The sequence below is a fragment of the Lolium rigidum genome, chromosome 4, assembly GCF_022539505.1.
Source record: "Lolium rigidum isolate FL_2022 chromosome 4, APGP_CSIRO_Lrig_0.1, whole genome shotgun sequence".
Classification (NCBI taxonomy): domain Eukaryota; kingdom Viridiplantae; phylum Streptophyta; class Magnoliopsida; order Poales; family Poaceae; genus Lolium; species Lolium rigidum.
The window spans coordinates 36843960-36863376 of record NC_061511.1 but is presented as its reverse complement, the minus strand read 5'-3'; the positions used below and the strand labels follow the sequence as shown (position 1 = coordinate 36863376).

Below are 19417 nucleotides of genomic sequence, written 5' to 3'. Positions count from 1 at the left end.
TTCAATATGTACTTCGATCTCCATGGCTAAAACACTTTGTAGTCATGTGAGCCATGATCGTCGTGGCCGCTTCCGGAATCAATTCCGATGCTGCGCTACTCTGATCATTATGCTCAGGTTCAAAAACCTTATCAAGTTCTATTGTCCTCCCACTCAAATATTTCGCTAGAAACAATTTCTCGGAAATAAGAAACTTTGACAAACACTTTTGACTTTGTCTCCATAGTGGAAAGAATTCCCAATTAATTCTTTGGGATAACCAACAAAGACATTCATCCGGTTTTGGTTGTAAACTTATGCTATGCATACCAAAATTTAAGAAAATACTATTAGGGTTCATACCCATGCCATAACTCGTATGATGTCATTTCAACGGATCATGATGATGCTCTATTTAGTGTAAAAGCGGTAGTCACTAAAGTATAATCCACAAAAATATAATGGCATCATTTTATTTTTATCTCATCATTAACCCAACAAGGTTTGGATACATCTCTCGGAAACTATATCATCACTATGATACTCCAAGAAATGTGAGTTGTAGAACAATTTCATAACTCTCTTAGATGTTCGCTAAAACTTGTAATTCAAATATTTTCCCAATGATCCAATCATAGATATTTGACTTTTCTATTACGATGATTTCCACTTCATGCTGAAATTTATTTGAATCCATTCAAATGTTTCAAACTTCTTCCTTATCTAATATATCCACATATATATACTCAATTCATTGTTGGAAGTTTTCATGAAGTAGAAGAATCTCCCGCACACAACTATGCCCAGTGAACCACATATATCATCATGTATGTTTTCACTAAGTTAGTTGCCCGTTCAACTCTTGGCCTATGAACGGTATTTTAGTCATTCTCTTTAGAAAAGATTTGCAAGCGCCAAACGATTCAAAAATCAAATGACTCCAAAAATCCATTTGCATGGTGTTCCTTCATGCGTTCCTTTCTAACATGACCTAAATGGCGGTTCCACAAATAAGTGGAATTCAAATCATTTGCCTTATGGCATTTTAGCGTCAGTATTATGTGTGTGTGTTTCACCATTAAGATTTATAATAACTTATCCATCGTACATGGAGTAATGTCATAATTTGAACAACTCATTGTTTTCATTTGACCAGAGCAAAATAACAATTATTAAGTTCTTTATTATAAATTCTAAGGGCTAGGTAGAATACCAACGACAAACATGATAACACTTTATTATGTTTCAGACGTGCATTATTACCATATTCCTTATTAGTCACTTAGGCCATCGTATTCTTGTATTGCGTTGTATTGTATGACATCTCATACCAACCAACCTGGTACAAATACCCAAGAATTTCATTATGTGACCAAACAAGGAATACATCCATAACATGTATATCATTTATATACACATGAGCTAGACTTTCTAGTCTTTTCTTTCTTTCTGCCAATAATCTTTTGTAGTTTCTCTTTTAGCTTTCCTCATTATTCAGAAAAACACTTCAACATCAATAACTTCTAGGTTTGTTGGTCAAATACCAATAACCTTGAGGTTCTTACTTTGAAGTTGATCATCATATGACAAGTGTTCCGGATTTCACTATTAGTAACCTTTTAATATGATGAACAATTTCACTCATAATTTTATCCATCATATCATGACGACTTTTTGAGACCATGTCTGTACATGCTAGACTCGTAAAGTTTAACCTCAGTATTTGCATGTGCAAATCTGGCTTGCACCCATTGTATGCACACGTAGAATCTATAACACCCGATCATCACGTGATGCTTCGAAACTACGAGTCTTAGCAACGGTGCATACTAAGGACGATCACTTCATGGATATGCGAATATCGTTAGTGCCCAACTAGTTGGAGGATTGGGACGCCTGGCATCTTCAACCTTCATACATTCCCATAAAACTTATGAGTTTATGTAGTCTCACCAAATTATATTCTATCATCTTGCAATAAGGTCTTAGATATCACATATATCTCATACCTTGATTATTTCTGAAAACTAAATTTTCAGCTCCTTATTTTTCAAACAGATTTGAACTTCAAGTTTCACGGAGACAAGATAACTTTAGGTACTAATTGAAACCATAGCTCTTTGAATCAACAATGTGAGATTTACTAAAAGTTTGCAATAGGACTTAATCATTTCTTGATACTTTAACAATACGGTACCAGTCCGTAAAGTTTCTTGTCAGATTTTTAACAGTATTTCTATCTCAATTACAAGACTAGCGCATGGTAGAAAACGGATGCCAATACTACAAAATTAATTCAAAATACTACTCAGACTATGTTTATGATAATTAGTTCATGTTTTAATCTAATTACTAATGAACTCCTACTTAATACAACATCCCTCATAGTTGTTAAGTCACGATCCACATCCACTACACCAAAACCGATCATCACGTGAGATGATGTAGCTTCAATGGTGAACATCAACATGTTGATCATATCATCCATATGACTCGTGTTCAACCTTTCGGTTTCCGTTGTCCCGAGACCATGTCTGTACATGCTAGGCTCGTCAAGCAAACCCAAGTATTCCGCGTGTGCAAACATGGCTTACACCCGTTGTATATGAACGCAGAATCTATCACATCCGATCATCACGAGATGCTTCGAAACGACGAACTTTGGCAACGGTGCATACGAGGGGAGAACACTTTATTATCTTGATATTAATGTGAGGGATCATCTTATAATGCTACCGTCGCGATCTAAGCAAAATAAGATGCATAAAGGATTAACATCACATGCAATTCATATGTGATATGATATGACCCTTTAGTCTTTGCGCCTTCGATCTTCATCTCCAAAGCACGGACATGATCTCCATCATCAACGGGCATGATCTCCATCATCGTCGGCGTAGCGTCAAGGTCCATGGCGCCGTCTTCATGGTTTGTTCACCTCATGTAGCAACTATTACAACTACTTTGAAATAATACTCAACATGAAATTTAAAGACAACCATAAGGCTCCTGCCGGTTGCCACAATACAATAATGATCATCTCATACATATTCATCATCACATCATGGCCATATCACATCACCAAACCCTGCAAAAACAAGTTTGACGTCTCTAATTTGGTTTGCATATTTTACGTGGTTTAGGGTTTTCGTGTAAGATCCAATCTACCTACGAACATGAACCACAACGGTGATACTAGTGTTGTCAATAGAAAGAGTAAATTGAATCTTCACTATGGTGAGAGAGACAGACACCCGCAAAGCCACTTATGCAATACAAGTTGCATGTCGAGCATTGAGCAAGTCTCATGAACGCGGTCATGTAAAGTTAGCCCAGGCCGCTTCATCCCACCATGCCACAAGATGCAAAGTACACGAACTAAAGACAACAAAGCAACACCCACAAAGACATTGTGTTCTACTCGTGCAACCAATCTATGCATAGACACGGCTCTGATACCACTGATGGGATTCGTAGCATAGAAAACAAAAAATTTCCTACCGCAAGAACGAAAACCAAGCCAAGATGCAATCTAGAAGATGGTAGCGACGAGAAGATCATGAGACTAACCCTCGAAGATTTCCAAAGCCTACGATATTAGATCTCGTTGTTGCTGTAGTCGATCACTTGCCGCTTTCGAAAGCGCGTAGAAGATCTTGGCGGTGCCACAGTCGGGCAGCACCTCCGTACTCGGTCACACGTTCGGTGTTGATGACGACGTTCTTCTCCCTGTTCCAGCGGGCAGCGGAAGTAGTAGATCCTCCTCGGAATCCCGGCAGCACGACGGCGTGGTGGCGGTGGTGGTGGAGAACTCCGGCAGGGCTTCGCCTATGCGCTGCGGGAGTAGTATGTGGAGGAGGGGCGCTAGGGTTTGGGAGAGAGAGGGGGGTAGGGCGCCGGCCATGGGGGGCCCTAGGTGGTGCGGCCAAGAGTGGTCAGCCCCCTCCCTCTCCTCCTCATTATATAGGTGGAAATCCCCAAGTGTTGGTATCCAAGTCTTCGAATAAGACCGGAAACCAAAACCTTCCATAGGGACAAAACCTACCCAAGGGGGGAATCCCACTCAAGGTGGGACTCCCACCCCTTCCTTGGGGGGTTGGCCGGCCACCCTTGGGGAGTCCACCTTGGACTCCTCCCCTTTAGGGTTGGCTGGCCATGCAAGGTGGAGTCTCTCCGGGACTCCACTTTCCATGGTGATTTCTTCCGGACTTTTCTAGAACCTTCTAGAACCTGCCATAAATGCACCGGATCATTTCCAAACCTGGAATATGACTTCCTATATATGAATCTTATTCTCCGGATCATTCCGGACCTCCTCGTGATGTCCTGGATCCCATCCGAGACTCCGAAAAAAACTTCGAACTCCATTCCATATTCCATATCTACTTAAACGACATCAAACCTTAAGTGTGTCACCCTACGGTTCGCGAACTATGCAGACATGGTTGAGACTTCTCTCCGACCAATAACCAATAGAGGGATCTGGAGATCCATAATGGCTCCCACATATTCAACGATGACTTAGTGATCGATGGAACCATTTACATACGATACCGATTCCCTTTGTCACGCGATATTTTACTTGTCTGAGGTTTGATCATCGGTATCTCTATACCTTGTTCAACCTCGTCTCCGACAAGTACTATTTACTCATACCGTGGTATGTGGTCTCTCATGAACCATTCATATGCTTGCAAGCTAATTAGACGACATTCCACCGAGAGGGCCCAGAGTATATCTATCCGTCATCGGGATGGACAAATCCCACTGTTGATCCATATGCCTCAACTCATACTTCCCGGATACTTAATCCCACCTTTATAACCACCCATTTACGCAGTGGCGTTTGATGTAATCAAAGTACCTTTCCGGTATAAGTGATTTACATGATCTCATGGTCGAAGGACTAGGTAACTATGTATCGAAAGCTTATAGCAAATAACTTAATGACGTGATCTTATGCTACGCTTAATTGAGTGTGTCCATTACATCATTCACATAATGACATAACCTTGTTATTAATAACATCCAATGTTCATGATCATGAAACTATGATCATCTATTAATCAACAAGCTAGTTATACAAGAGGCTTACTAGGGACTCTTTATTGTTTACATAACAAACATGTATCAATGTTTCGGTTAATACAATTATAGCATGATATATAAATATTTATCATAAACACAAAGATATATAATAACCACTTTATTATTGCCTCTTGGGCATATCTCCAACATTAAGTAGGACTCTCGAAGTGGAAGAGGAGAGAAGCGCCAAAATCTGATCTCGGAATTTTCCTTGCGAAGCCACAATGTTGGAGAACATCTCACTGAGTCGAACGCCTTTTCTAATGTCATGCTTGAACATGAGGCAGAGATTTTCGAGCGGTGGAATTTCCGAGAGGTGAAAAGTTCCTCACATACATGTATGTAATTATGATGGATGCTCCTTTTTTCAATGAACGCCCTTCGAGAATTGGATACGGGAGAGTCCATATGAGTTCGCAAGCGGGGCGGCTGTCGTTTTATTATTTCCGTATCGACCAGATGTAATCACATTCTTTCTTAAAAGCTTGCACAAGTGTGAAGATAATAACGTACATGTGAATGTTTATTTAATTATTTTAAAACTTTAATATACTATGTCCATCTGAAAAGGATGTTGAAGATTTATCTAGATACAAACGAGTTGTTATAAACGTGGCAACCAATGGGAAATTGCAGCGGAAGGCACAAGATTTAGCGTGAAAACCCGTCTAACACAAAGGGGAAAGCCATAAACGCCAACCAACAAAACTTCACTATATGGGAAGGTGTTTACAAACACATGAGTTATGTTATAATAAACCGTATCCAGCGATGTGGTATTTATCTGTTTTGGTCTCGGAAATTCAATTCGGCTCCCGGGTGCATATGCTCCCTTTATCAGAAAGTTATATTTCGAAATGTCGAAAAAATTTGACAAAAAATTCTACATGTACATCTCCACAATATACGTACGTTCATCAAGTTTCGCGAGGAACCAATATGTTTTGTGATCTGTGTAAAAAAGAGAAAATTTATCTCCTGAAAAGCCTTATTTTCAGCATTGAATTTTGTCATTTTTACACACGTCACACGACAAGTCGGATTTTTATGAAACAACTTTGTGAGCGCGTAGCACGTAAAGATGTACGTTCGAATTTTTCGTTTCAATTTTTTGAAATTTCAAAATGTATGTAACATGCATTTCAAAATAAAGGGAGCATGCTCCCATGTGCCAAAACATCATTCCCGTTTGGTCTAGCCTATCGACCTCCACTTGTCAAATTGAAATTTTCGTTCTCCCTCCCTTTTTTTCCCACTCGAAACGTTCCCGCAGGAGACGCACTAGCGCGCTCCCACAAAACTTGCAGAACCAACCGCCCACCCACCGTGCCTACGCCCGGTCTATACACCCCCACCTCACAAACCTCATTCCTCCTTCCCCTGTACGCCGCCGCCGCCGCAGCCGCTTCCCTCTCCACCCTAGGGTTCCCTCCGCCCACCACCACCGCCAAACCCCACTCCCCATCTCCCCTCGCCGCCGACCCGATGGACGCGCCGCAGCTGACCCCGGGCGCGGTGAAGGAGATCTGGGACCTCCCGGACGGGCCGGGGAACATCAAGCCGGTGCTGCAGGTGGCGGACCTGCGCCCCGTCACCACCAAGTCCGCCGCCGCGGCGAAGCAGTCGGAGCGCTTCCGCCTGCTGCTCTCCGACGGCGTCCACTCGCAGCAGTCCATGCTCTCCACCGACCACAACCACCTCGTCCGGGACGGCACCCTCCGCGTCGGCTCCATCGTCCTCCTCCAGGACATCACCTGCAACACCATCCAGAAACGCAGGTACGTGCACGCAATACCTCCTCCAACCCCCTAGCCTGCTCTGCTTTAACCCTAGCCTGCTCTGCTTTTGGGTTGTTTTGCGTCAAAGATTGGATCTTGGGTCTGCTTGCTGCGATTTATTGGGGAGGGTCCAAGAACCAAAGAAGCGCACATTTCGCAGTCTAGGAAGTCTATTTTGAAGATTTAGTCACTCGATGAACTTGATAGCTGGTAGCCTGTTGCGACAATGATAGGGTTAGAGCGTTAATCACTGCACAATATTGGCCTTCAAATTCAGCTTCGCTTGAGTTGTCGTCCTACGACATCGTACTAGAAGAACATATGCCATTGCTTGTTTACTTTACAGTTATCCTCCAGCCCCAGCAGATGTAGTTATCTTTGTCGTGGATACTGCTGATGAAATGGGGGGAACCACCATTCAAAAAAAAAAAGAGAGGGGAAATTCTCCCTGTTATGTAAAATGAATGTTCTGAACTTCTGATGTTAACATCCAATCTTTGTTCTGGGACAAAGATTGGCTCTGGATCTATTTGCTTCAATATGTGGCGGCCCAACAACGAAAGATGCACAAATCCCTGTTATGTCAACGAAGATTTAATCACTCAAAGAACTTTATAGCTAGCCTGTTGGGACAGTGATCGGGTTAGAGCGTTAATCATTGCACAATATCAGCCTTCAAGTTCAGTTTCATTTGAGTTATCGTCCTACAGCGTTTTACTACGTAGAAGAACATATGCCATTGCGTGTTTAATTTACAGTTCTCCTCCAGCCCCAGCAGATTAATTTATCTTTGGCGTGGATACTGCTGACAAAATGAGGGAAAACACCATTAAAAAAAGAGAGAGGGGAAATTCTCCCTGTTATGTAAAATCAATGTTCTGAACTTTTCATGGTATAAAACGATTGGGTCTTGGTCTGCTTGCTTTGATATGTGGCGGTCCAACAACGAAAGATGCACAAATCCCTGTTATGTCAACGAAGATTTAATCACTAAGAACTTTATAGCTAGCCTGTTGGGACAGTGATTGGGTTAGCAAATGTATAGCTTTTCATGGTATAGCTTTTTTAAGAACTTCCTGTGTTGTGTAGGATTTTATTGGCAAATGTCATCACATTTTCTATGTTTGCTGCAGTAAAGGCGTTGTATTTTGTGGCAATGCTGCTCACGCAAAATAGTGTCAATTTGTATTGCTGATTTCCATATCAAATTGATAAAACAGTTTACATCATGCATTGTCATGATATGAGTTATGGGATTTCCGTCAGTTTTTGGAACCTTGTTTTTCTCGTGGCCCTAATTATCATTCTAGAAAATAGCAAATAGCATGAGCAGGCTGTATTTTCTTTTTAATTCTAAAGGTGTGGGTAACTATTATATTCTCCAATCTCTACTTTGAGTTGCTCTTTTCTGTACCTACTGTTTTATGAGCCGAGCTTTTTTCTAGAATAAAACAAATCCTCTGGTAGAACTGAGCGGATATCTTTCAGAATACTTTGGATATTTGATGTTTATATGGATTTCTTATCACATGACCTGACAAATGTTTTTCTGTTGCCTTCAGGATAATTATTGTTGTCAAACTTGATGTTCTGCGAAGTGAGTGTGACATGATTGGGACACCCAAGATTTATGAGAAAAAAATACCTGAAGGACAGGGGCCTAACTTACCAGCCAATTCTGCTCAAGCAAATAGTGGAATCTATTCCGGTGCTCCAGGCATGCTTGGCAATGCTGGTTCTGAAAGGGTGGAGCAGGTTGCTAACAATCTGTCATATGGTGCACCCTACAATGGTGTTCATGGCCCAGTCAACCCTTCGATTGGTCAAACAGTCGAACCTGTACCTAACAATGTGTTGTCTGATGGATCTTATGGTACATTGTCAGCACAGAACACAATGAATGTCAATGCAGTGCAGCCAAACGCTCAGCGACCAATACTGAACTCTCATCAGAACCAAAGGTTTGCAGTTCCTGGTACAGGGGGGAGCTCTGGCCCTTCTGGCAATATTTATGGGCGTTCTGCACAGTCTTCGTATCAGCAGCCAGCTCCTGCATATAGAAATAGTGGACATGTTGCTAGGAATGAAGCTGCCCCTCGTGCTATCCCGATTTCAGCATTGAACGTTTACCAAAATACTTGGACAATAAAGGCTAGGGTGACTGCGAAGAGTCATGTCAAGCACTTCACCAATGCGAAAGGTCCAGGAAAACTCTTCAGCTTTGATCTTCTTGATGCACATGGTGGAGAAATTCGTGCAGTATGCTTTAGTAGTATTGCGCGGTATGATCAGTTCTATGACCTAATTGAGGTTGATAAGGTGTACTTGATATCTAGAGGGGTGCTCAGACCCGCAAAGAAGCAGTTTAACAATTTAAACAATGACTATGAAATCAATCTGGATAATACAAGTTCTATTGAGGTTTGTTCTGGTGATGATAGCAGTATCCCTAGGCAGCAGTTCAATTTCCGAGAGATCAGCGAAATAGCTAACATGGATAAAGGCTCCATGGTTGATTTGCTAGGGGTTGTTACATCAGTTAGCCCTTCTTCTACATTTATGCGGAAGAATGGTGTGGAAACCCAGAAAAGAGTCCTTCAACTGAAGGACATGTCTCGTTGCAGCGTGGAAATAACCATGTGGGGTGACTTCTGTAATGCCGAAGGTCAGCAGCTGCAGTCACTGTGTGATTCTGGTTTGAATCCTGTACTTGCTCTGAGATCTGGCCTTGTTGGTGATTTCAATGGCAAATCTGTGGGCACAATCAGCTCAACCTTGTTAAAAGTAAATCCAGACTTCTCTGATGCTGAACGGCTGAGGCAGTGGTACATAACTGAAGGGGAAAACACTGCTTGCACTTCTTTATCTGTGGGTGGTATGTCAAGCATGGGCCGGACTGATGCCCGAACAACTGTTAGGCAGATCAAGGATGACAACTTGGGAAGATCAGAGAAGCCCGACTGGATCACTGTTATGGGTACAATATCGAACATCATCACAGATACTTTCTGTTATCCAGCTTGCACCGCAGAGGTTAATGGTACACGCTGCAATAAAAAAGTCACAAATAATGGTGACGGGATGTGGCAAGGCGAGAAATGTGATCACAGCTCTCCAAATTGTGAGTACAGGTACATGCTCCAGTGTCAAATCCAGGATCACACTGGGACTACTACGTTTGCAACTGCATTCCAGGATGCTGGCCATGACATAATTGGCCTCACAGCGCAGGACCTTTTCAGTATGCAACATGAAGATGGGGAAAAATTTGCAGGAATCATAAGGCAGACCCGTTTTGAGCTATACATATTTAAGCTGAAAGTCAAGGAAGAAACATTTAGTGATGAAGCGCGCGTGAAAGCCACTATAGTTAAGGCTCAAAAACTGGATGACACGGCAAAAGAGAGTCGCTTTCTTGTGGGAGCTATTGATAACCTTTTGGCGGATGATGGCTCAGGCTCAGTTCCTGGGGTGAATGGTGCTGCTGCTATTAACACTGGTTTCACATCTAACAGCACGTATGCCACGAACATGGGTGGCCCAAATCAGTTTGGGCAGCAAGCGAGCTTGTCTGCCAGGATGGCTAGTACGCCATCGGCAACACGATTTGCACAGGCTTGTGCTGTTTGTGGGTCCAATGAGCACAGCGTGCAGAATTGCCCTGCAGTGGCCATGGATATGCAGCAACCAACAGCAAGTGGCATCACGCCTAATTCCTACGGTGGGTCCTCGGCTGGCAACGCAAACGCCAGATCAGACTTGTGCTACAAATGCAGCCAGCCTGGGCACTACTCTAGAGACTGCCCAGGGCAGCAGGCCACCTCGTACGCTGCTTCGGCTGGCAACGCTGGTGCCAGATCAGACTTGTGCTACAAATGCAGTCAGCCTGGTCACTATTCTAGAGACTGCCCAGGGCAGCAGGCTGCCTCCTACGGCTCTTCAGCTGGCAACGCCAATGCCCGGTCAGACCTGTGCTACAAGTGCAGTCAGCCCGGGCACTTTGCCAGAGACTGTCCGGCGCAGGCTGGTGCCCCCCAGCGCCAGGGTTACGGAAATGGCGCCGCTTCAGGAGGATACAGCAGGCAGTCCTATGTCGGTAGTTCCTGACGTGTTTTGAGCTGATCCAGTAGCGTCCTGGTTCGGTTTTATCTGCGTGGCGTGGCATCGCCGCGCTTTGCCAGGCCACGCTTTCTGTACAGTTTGATCTGCCTGCAGTGTTTGGGCTTCTTCCCCAGTGCTCTACTGGGGTTCCTGTGTCTGGAATTTGTGTTACTATATATTCATGACTTCATAATGCAGCGTATGTTTAAATAATCTGTGTTTGCCTTTCTGTGGTTTTCTCGTGCCCTTTCCTTCACTATGCTACCTGAGTCCACCGTTTGTATTGAGGCTGGCCCGCTAGATCTGCAAAGAAGTTCGCGATGTGGCTGCTGTTTTTGCTATGTCCGGTGTAGTGTTGATATGCTTGTTTGGTTCAGTCATGCCCTGTTCTGATCTTTGGTATTGCTTGTTTCATGCATTTGCACTAGGTCGTCATTTGTTCAATAGCAAGATAATTAGCATATTATTTTCTCTAACTAGGTGAATGGGCATAACGTAGAAGCTCTGTTAAGATGCAGACAGTGTCAAAATATCATACGGTATCGGCATGTGCTGTGTGTTTCATGTCTCTGTAGCAACTTAGGGTAGGGCGTGGATAGGTAAATACATGCCTAGCTATAAACTGCTCCGTAGGTATATTCAAATCGGCTCCAAGAAATCATCTGTTTGGGAGTAAAATAGATGATATTCTTAATGATAAAAGATCTAAAGAAAATTAACCAAGTACATGTCCGTCATATAAGTGAGCATGTAATTTTTCTATGGAAAAACATCAGTTTTGTGGTATGTATAAAATATAAATCTAAAGCTCCAATTTTTTTTTTAGAACAATGACATGTCATTCTTTCTTCGTGAAACATCATCTATGCATATAAAAGACACGAATATGTATATTTTGGTAAAAAATCAGATTCTTTGTCACATTTTACCGTTCATCTCACTTGGTTGAATTGGCATGTCACACACGGTAAACCTAAACATCATTATGCAACGGTGAGCCGTCCTTACACCGCACACGGTTTATTTAACCATGTGTGAAGAGGTCTTCATTCGCATTTCTTTGAAATCGTTGCGATAGGTATGACCATCACAAACAATTTGTACTCTTCCGTCCACGCATTACAAGATTGCAAATGGAGAATGTTGAACTAGCCGTATAAGTTCAGCCCAGATGGCACACATTTGTTTCAACCAGCCGTATGATTTCAACAAACATACATTTTATATCTGCAAGCAATACCAAATTATGGTAAGCTCACCTTATTTGAACATGATAAGAGTATGTCAGTTTTATTTATGCAACCAAACACCAATACCGTGCACCATTAGAGTTAAAATGGACGTTGTGCAGACCACCACACAAAGAGAGGTTTGTTGCTCACAACGCGTAGAAAATATCTTCACATGCTGCCAAACAAAGTGAGATCGTTCCGAAAGGCCTAAGAGCCACGAAGCCTGCCCTACGGAGAGAAAAAATGGCACGGCTTACCAAACGCGCCCCTAGTGACCCTAATTCTAAAAGGCAATGCGTACCATGATGATTCACACATCTAATGTCAAGAGCCAATGCATACTATAGTGATCCACACATCTAATGTCCCGGTGACTCCTATTCCAAAATGCAAAGCGTACTATGTTCATCCAAATAGATAATATCATATTTATATGAATTTATGGACTACAATAACCGTAACCGATAGTCATGTGATTTCATTGAAAATTAAGAAAACAAATTATTGATGATACCATCACAACGGCGGTCTATTCAAGCGTTAGTACACTCCTTATCATTATTCATATGACACTTTATTGCTCTGGCCATCACATGTTGGATAATCTATTGGAGGCGGTGGGAGAGTTGTGTCCAATGTCGGCCCGTCCTCCACCACGAATACCGTCGCCATGCCAGAGGGTACATGCTTCTCAAGATGGCAGTGCAAGAACCACACCCCTGTTCATCATTGTACAATGGACTAATGATTATGAAAACTCAGGACATTTCCACGTAAGTATGCATACAAATGATGTTACACATACCTGGATTTCTTGCTACGAATCGGATTGCTGTCCAACCAAACCTTGGGACTAGGGCCACGTTCCTGACGGGTGGATCCACCAAATTGTATGTATGCACATCCTTGTTTGGGTCATATTCGCCAATCCCCTGCGCGAGAATGAAGAAGTCGTGCCCATGGAGGTGCATAGGGTTTAGGTAGCTGGTCTCTCCCGGTGGCCCCTGGAAAACAATCTCCAACGTGGTGTTGTAACGCACCCTCCTCATTGACGTGGCCTTCATTGTGTTGCCTCTGTTGAACTCTATGTTGGGTGGACTGCTTGGAAATTCTCGCACCATGCTTATGGACGTACTAATATTGTTGTAGTAGTGTGCTTGGAGCAATGGCACCGACGTGGGCAGTTGGAACGAGATGTTGTTCATACGGGTCACAGCGGTACGGCAGGGTGATTCGCCTTCTTTGCAGATGTACCCCTGGTCAACATCGATGAATATTCGCTCGTCAATGCTTGTTGGCACCGAAGGCATAAGGAGGCTAGTCAAGTTGCCATGGAAGTAGAAGGATATATTCCCCATATCATCAACGGGCAGTTCAGGGGACAATGCCGGAGTATTCTCAGATCCCTTGCTCGTATTATTATAGTGTATGATCCCTCTTGAGATGACAAGCGTGTTCAATAATGGCTCTTCCACTATCCATTGTGACGGGACTGTCATGGCGACCATGTAGTACTTGCCAGGAGGTGCGTCAGCAACGACTAATACGTCAACCGTCTCACCAGGCGAGATCGCGATTAGATCCGTGGTGTAAGGTTTCACATAGTTTGCATCGGCGGCGACCACCGTGAAGATATGCCCAGCGATCTTTAAGTAGAACTCCGCATGGAGCGCGGCATTCACTATCCGTAAAAGATATGTCTTGCCGTGCTCTACATTAAGAATATAGTCATCTTCGATGACCCCTACGGAACACAGAGAAGATAATTATTAATTTGTCATCAAAGCATGCCAATGACAAAATCTACAGTCTAGTAGTCTGAAATATTGACAATGGGGTTTCCTAGAAACTTAGGATAGCTCGCTAAAATATCATGCATTTGAAAGACCTAATTGTAATCAAAGCATGCTATTTTCACAATAGGGTCGTCTCTTAGCATTGTATCCTAGATACTAGGATAGCTTGCTTAAAGTAGAATGCGCATTTGAGAGGCCAAATTACCGGAGCAGTTATTGAAGGCCCCAAGCTTGCCATTGATTGTAGATGAAGTGGGCACTTCCTTCATTTCACCATTCGCGAGTTTCCTTTCCAACTCAAGAAGATCTGTATCCCACCATTCTCCTGCATGCAGTTGACAATATTATAACTAGGCTGATTAAACAACACACTTGATGAGTAATGTGGTGAACCAATGGAGGACACAAACCTAAGACAAGGGGTATTTCCTTGTCAGGTTTCGGAAACGGGTAAGAACCGGGACCCGATCTCGGACGGATGATTAAGGCGCCATGAACTGTTGCACGGAGGCAGCTGACGTGAGCATGCCACCACAACGTGCCTTCCTGACCGGTGACGTTGAATCGATAGGTGAAATTCTTATTCGGCTGGATGGGGCACTGTGTTATCATCGCTGGTCCATCGGCCCAGCAGTTCAGTTGTTGCTTCACTCCATGCCTGCATACAGGTATGTAGGATTAGCAGACCATTTTTTTCTTTCCCACAAGAATACTGTCACAATTTGGATTGTTTGTCCGTAAGCAGTTGTCTAAACTCGCCAGAAAAAGATGATGGTGACTCACACTAGAAAGGAAATGGCATAAACGAAATGGCGGAAATGAGATGGCGGGAAGGAAATGGTGGAAAAGAAACAACGAGAAAAAAATGGAGGAAAAATACACCTGTACCGGATGGTTTGTAACAAAGCAGACAGTTAAGTAGGGTTATTCTTGTGATCTCCTTCTATACATTGCATATGATCAGATGCAACCTTTGGATATAACTCCACTCATCCGGATGATTTGTATTTATGATCACAAAGAACCGAGGTCGAAGGCATATTTTCATTGACATCCTCTCTATACTGAGCTGTGAATTCTGTGGGGCTGCGAGAGGCTATATATAGGGGGTCACAATGGCTGAAATATGGCATAAAGGAAATGGCGTGAAACGAAGTCGGGAAGAAAAGAATGGAAAAATAAGCATCAACGAATTGACTGAAATACTTCTTTGCCAAGTGTCCATTTTTTTTTTGAGAATACGTCCTGGAAGACGTATCAATCACATAGAAGAAGAGGCCGACGACCGATACAACTCCACACCCACCCAAGACGATACATAGCCAAGCGGCTTACAACACCCCGCTACAAACGACCCGATGAGAACGACCCGCCCCCAACATCCTACCAAAAGAGGTGAGGAGATGGAGCACGGAGCCACCGAACCACGTCATGAACCAAGCAAGACACCACCATAGCACGACCGCGACTCCAAGGCAGCCCGGACCAACGTACCTCCCCTCATGAGCCTAGAAGAGTCGACGAGGAGAAGGCAGGATCCTTCGGACTCGGAGAAGCAACTGACTAGGTTGCATCCACCACGTCGTACATAGCGCCTCGAAGCCCCATGCCCTGGCCAGCAGCCAACACCGGCAGCGCATCGCAGTGCCCAGCCTCCAGTTACACATCGGTCTCTCCCCAAGTAGCCTCGACAAGGTCTTCAAGAAGAGAACGACGCCGTGGCGCCGCTGCCGCCTTGCCCGATGGACTGGGACATAGGGTTTCCCCTGGCGGAGAGGGAAGGCACAATTGCCAAGTGTCCGTTGGTAGACACTCGGAAAGGTACCACCGTCGTAATGGAATTGACAAAGGCGGATAACAAGGCCACATGTCCCATGCCTTTGGCGTGAACGGTATTTTGCCGTGTGTTTTTAACCTCTTCGCCGTGCTCGTTTCTTTACCATGTGTATTCTGCATTGTGTGCTGTGTCCAAATTTATGCCGTGTGATCTTAGTGACATGGTCGTGTGACCGCAACTTTGTTGTGTGTTTTCCCAAACTGAATACACGACACCGTCTTATCTCTGCAGTGTACCGTGTTTCCCGGCACACGGCAAAGGAGCCGGAACACTTGCAACGTCGATTTTTCCTGTAGTGCTAAGTTGGATCGGATATGAAATACTAGCTACATTAATTACCAATGATAATGGCTACTTCACCCCCGAATGTGACGTTCAGACGGGTTTTGCTTGAACAAAGGCTACTGGCATGGAATGCTCTAGTTCAACGATTGGGAGATATTCACTTATCGCGTGAACCGGATGAATTTAGATGGAATCTTCATGTAGATGGCATTTTCTCAGTCAAATCCTTATACAATGCGATCCTTCATTCTGATATACCAATTGATAATAATAAGAAAATTTGGAAGATGAAGATACCATTAAAAAATAATTTTTTTGGATGGTACCTTCGTCGAGGAGTTATTCTTACCAAAGATAATCTTGTTAAGCGGAATTGACACGGTAGTTCACGGTGTGTTTTCTGTCATCATGATGAAACCATCAAACACCTTTTCTTCCAGTGCAGTTTTGCAAGATCTATATGGTCAGTCATCCAAGTAGCGTCTACCCGGTATCCCCCGACTAGTGTGGCAAATGTCTTTGGCAATTGGCTTCACGGTATCGATTCAAGGTTTAAGTTGCTTCTTAGGGTGGGGCGCTATCAGCTGCGCGCTTTGGCTTAGTAGAAATGACAAGATTTTTAACGATAAAAATTGTTCTTTGTTGCAGGTCATCTACAGGTGTACATGTATTCTCCGTTCGTGGTTACCTCTTCAGTGGGAGGAGAACCGAGACCTTATTACGGAGGTCTGTACACGGTTGGAGGCTATGGCGAGGGATACTTTTTCTCTACATGGGTGGCAGCATAGTCTACGGATTGGCGCTCCACCCTCATCCTAGGCATTATATGATTCATCGTTTCGATATGTATTTCGCCTGTCTTTACTTTTACTTTGGCTCCATATACTTGAACGGCTGTGTACATTCTGGTTATGCAGAGGCTGAATGTAATTGCTTTTTATAAGTAATAAAGCATCCTTTATCGAAAAAAATTACCAATGAATTGTTACTCCATTCGGCGACTTGTTGACGACATGAACAACCACCGAGTCCCCTTCTGTGACCTCGATCGTTGGGCCGGGGAGTTGCCCGTTCACCACAGTGACGAGCGTGTCGTTGCACAGCTGATCCAGTTTCATCTGGCTCACCTATACAATCCGAGGAAATCTCAGGATCAAACCTTTAATGATGGTATATATATCCGGCCCTATATATATGTGTTTGTAAAAAAAAGAGACAAAGGAATAATCCGGACAAGACAAAAGTGAGAGCTGGGCTAGGAGAGCGCTTACTACGAACGTGTGCTCGACGATCGCCGCTTCACCACCGGCAGCCGCTGCTAGAACCGCAGCAAGGAAGAAGACGACGCACGCGGCGGCCATAGCTGGCACAAGCAGGTGGCTAGCTTCGCGACGGAGGGATGATGTTACACACCGTCGTCGGTAAAACTTGGTGGCACTGAACTTCAAAGCAGGTGGTTCTCTCTCGGCACCAGCTAGCTACAGCATGCATGTAGAGCTCATGGCCGATTCTCTCGCTCTTGCACATGGTTCCCCAAGTGCCCTCACAGCTCGATCGTTGCCTTTACTTGATCTAGACGAGAGCTGTTGGAGGTTTGGAACTCTTCCTCGAGTCAACCCCCCGGTTTCTGTGTCCGCGTGCGTGCTTGGAAAGTATAATACTACGCTACTAGTACTCTACTACTACCTCCATTCTAAGGTTTAAGATCTATAATTTTTTTAAGAAAGTCAAACTATGTCAAATTTGATTAATTTTTTATAAAAATCGTGGCATGAGTACAATACAATCGATACCGTTCATCCTCTTCTTTATTATTCAACCATCCGTGGCATGAGCATGATACAATCGATACCGTAATCTGCTGTTACACTCCACAAGCTCTAAATAATAAGTAGATCTTTGTGACTTAACCATGCCATGGACGAGATTGTCCTTTGAAATTAACGAAACTTGTGCCATAGTTGCATGCTCCGCTTGGGTTAATTTGCCATTCCCTAGCACGCAGGAAATTACCACACTCGCTGCAAAAGTGCCATTACTTGCTCCATTTTTATTCACTTCGTATTCTAGATTAAGTCAAAGTTAAATATTATAAAGTTTAGGACATCGAACCACGTGACCTAAGCCCCGTGCGACGGCACCATGCGCCGCACCGGGGCTCCTCTGCCCGCCGCTCAAGGGGCCCTCCCCTCATCTGCTCCCCTCCCTTCGCCACCGCCGGAGGCGCCACCGAGCAAAGCCAGTGTGGTGGTGGGGCCCCTACTGGATGCGGCTAGGCGTGGCGGCGACGCACGTTGTTTCTCCATCGGCTGCGGTGGTGCTCGACGACAGCGGCCAGAGGCGCGGGTGGCGTGCGCTACGGGGAGTTTCGGCCCGAGAGGGCTCCAAACTCCTTCGCCTTTTCCTGCGTGTGGCGATGGCCTGCTGGTCCGCTCCGCATCACCCGGGCATCGAGCGGCAGCCCCGGGCATGGCGGCGACCTGCTCCTTCCACCGGAGGTGGGCAGCGAGATATGGTGGATCACAAGATCCCATGTCTTGCACAATAAAGGAGGCGGCGGTCCTAGGGTTCCTTCAGTGCGAAGACGAAGATCAACTTCATGCATGGCCTCGCTAATCTGTCCTGGAGCGGTGAGTTTTGGAAGGATCCATCGGCGAACTCCCATGGACACATCATGTCTTGACATCGCTGGATCGGATTGAATTCGGTCATGCGCGCCCATATTGTTTTGGGTTAATTATTGGTTTTCCACTACAGCCTGCGCAACACTTAGTTTTACCACTAGAGCAGAATGGTGCGGGCCGTATCTTACAGGTAGGACCGCACAATGACAAATAGGGTGAAGACCGAACATCTAGGGGCTCTTCTGTCTTGCTAAACATTGGGGGATTAGTGTTCTGGAAATTTTTCAGCTTAGATCCAGGATGATCATGGTTTCCGTTGCCCTGGTTGTTCTGAGCTAACTGTTGCAGTACGACAAGGTTGGCTTGTCGCTCAGCTCTTTCTACTTCTCGATCTGCCATCATCATTTGCAACATCTGCATCATTGCATCTTGGTTGGTGTTGCGGGTTGGCGGGGCCATCTGAACATTTGAGATAGATCATGAGATAAGAGGGAATTTTCTATGGCTTGTTTGGTTTAAGTTTGAAAAGTTTGAACAAAGCTAACACACCGTTGGTTTTAAGAACCATTCACTCGCTCTACGATACAAGGGACAAATACAAACTCACACCTACTCAAGTGCTTTAGTGATACTACTCTTCATCCGGAATGGTGGTTTCTTCATCTTCATGGGTAATGGGCTTGGCGAAAGGCGCGGG

At 44.3% G+C, this 19417-nt stretch overlaps 2 protein-coding genes across 2 annotated transcripts; one reads left to right on the top strand and one right to left on the bottom strand.

Moving 5' to 3' along the window:
• Positions 1–6552: 6552 nt before the first annotated feature.
• LOC124650414 (replication protein A 70 kDa DNA-binding subunit C-like) lies at positions 6553–11159 on the top strand. Its single transcript, XM_047189945.1, has 2 exons — positions 6553–6845; positions 8408–11159. Exons 1-2 carry the CDS (start codon positions 6553–6555, stop codon positions 10950–10952), a joined length of 2838 nt encoding a protein of 945 aa, XP_047045901.1. The 3' UTR covers positions 10953–11159.
• Positions 11160–12736: 1577 nt separating this feature from the next.
• Positions 12737–17457, bottom strand: LOC124646900 (laccase-20-like). Its single transcript, XM_047186942.1, has 6 exons — positions 17368–17457; positions 17072–17223; positions 14385–14632; positions 14180–14299; positions 12984–13922; positions 12737–12897 (listed from the first exon to the last, which is right to left on the bottom strand). Exons 1-6 carry the CDS (start codon positions 17455–17457, stop codon positions 12737–12739), a joined length of 1710 nt encoding a protein of 569 aa, XP_047042898.1.
• Positions 17458–19417: the final 1960 nt, after the last annotated feature.

Bases quoted from the DNA above. Each gene is read 5' to 3' on its own strand.
- LOC124650414 (XM_047189945.1), top strand. From the start codon at position 6,553: ATGGACGCGCCGCAGCTGACCCCGGGCGCGGTGAAGGAGATCTGGGAC. The intron at 6,846-8,407 runs GTACGTGCACGC...TGTTGCCTTCAG, and splicing joins AACACCATCCAGAAACGCAG to GATAATTATTGTTGTCAAAC.
- LOC124646900 (XM_047186942.1), bottom strand. From the start codon at position 17,457: ATGGCCGCCGCGTGCGTCGTCTTCTTCCTTGCTGCGGTTCTAGCAGCG. The intron at 14,300-14,384 runs GTTTGTGTCCTC...AACTGCATGCAG, and splicing joins GGAAATACCCCTTGTCTTAG to GAGAATGGTGGGATACAGAT. The intron at 12,898-12,983 runs GTATGTGTAACA...AATGATGAACAG, and splicing joins ATTCGTAGCAAGAAATCCAG to GGGTGTGGTTCTTGCACTGC.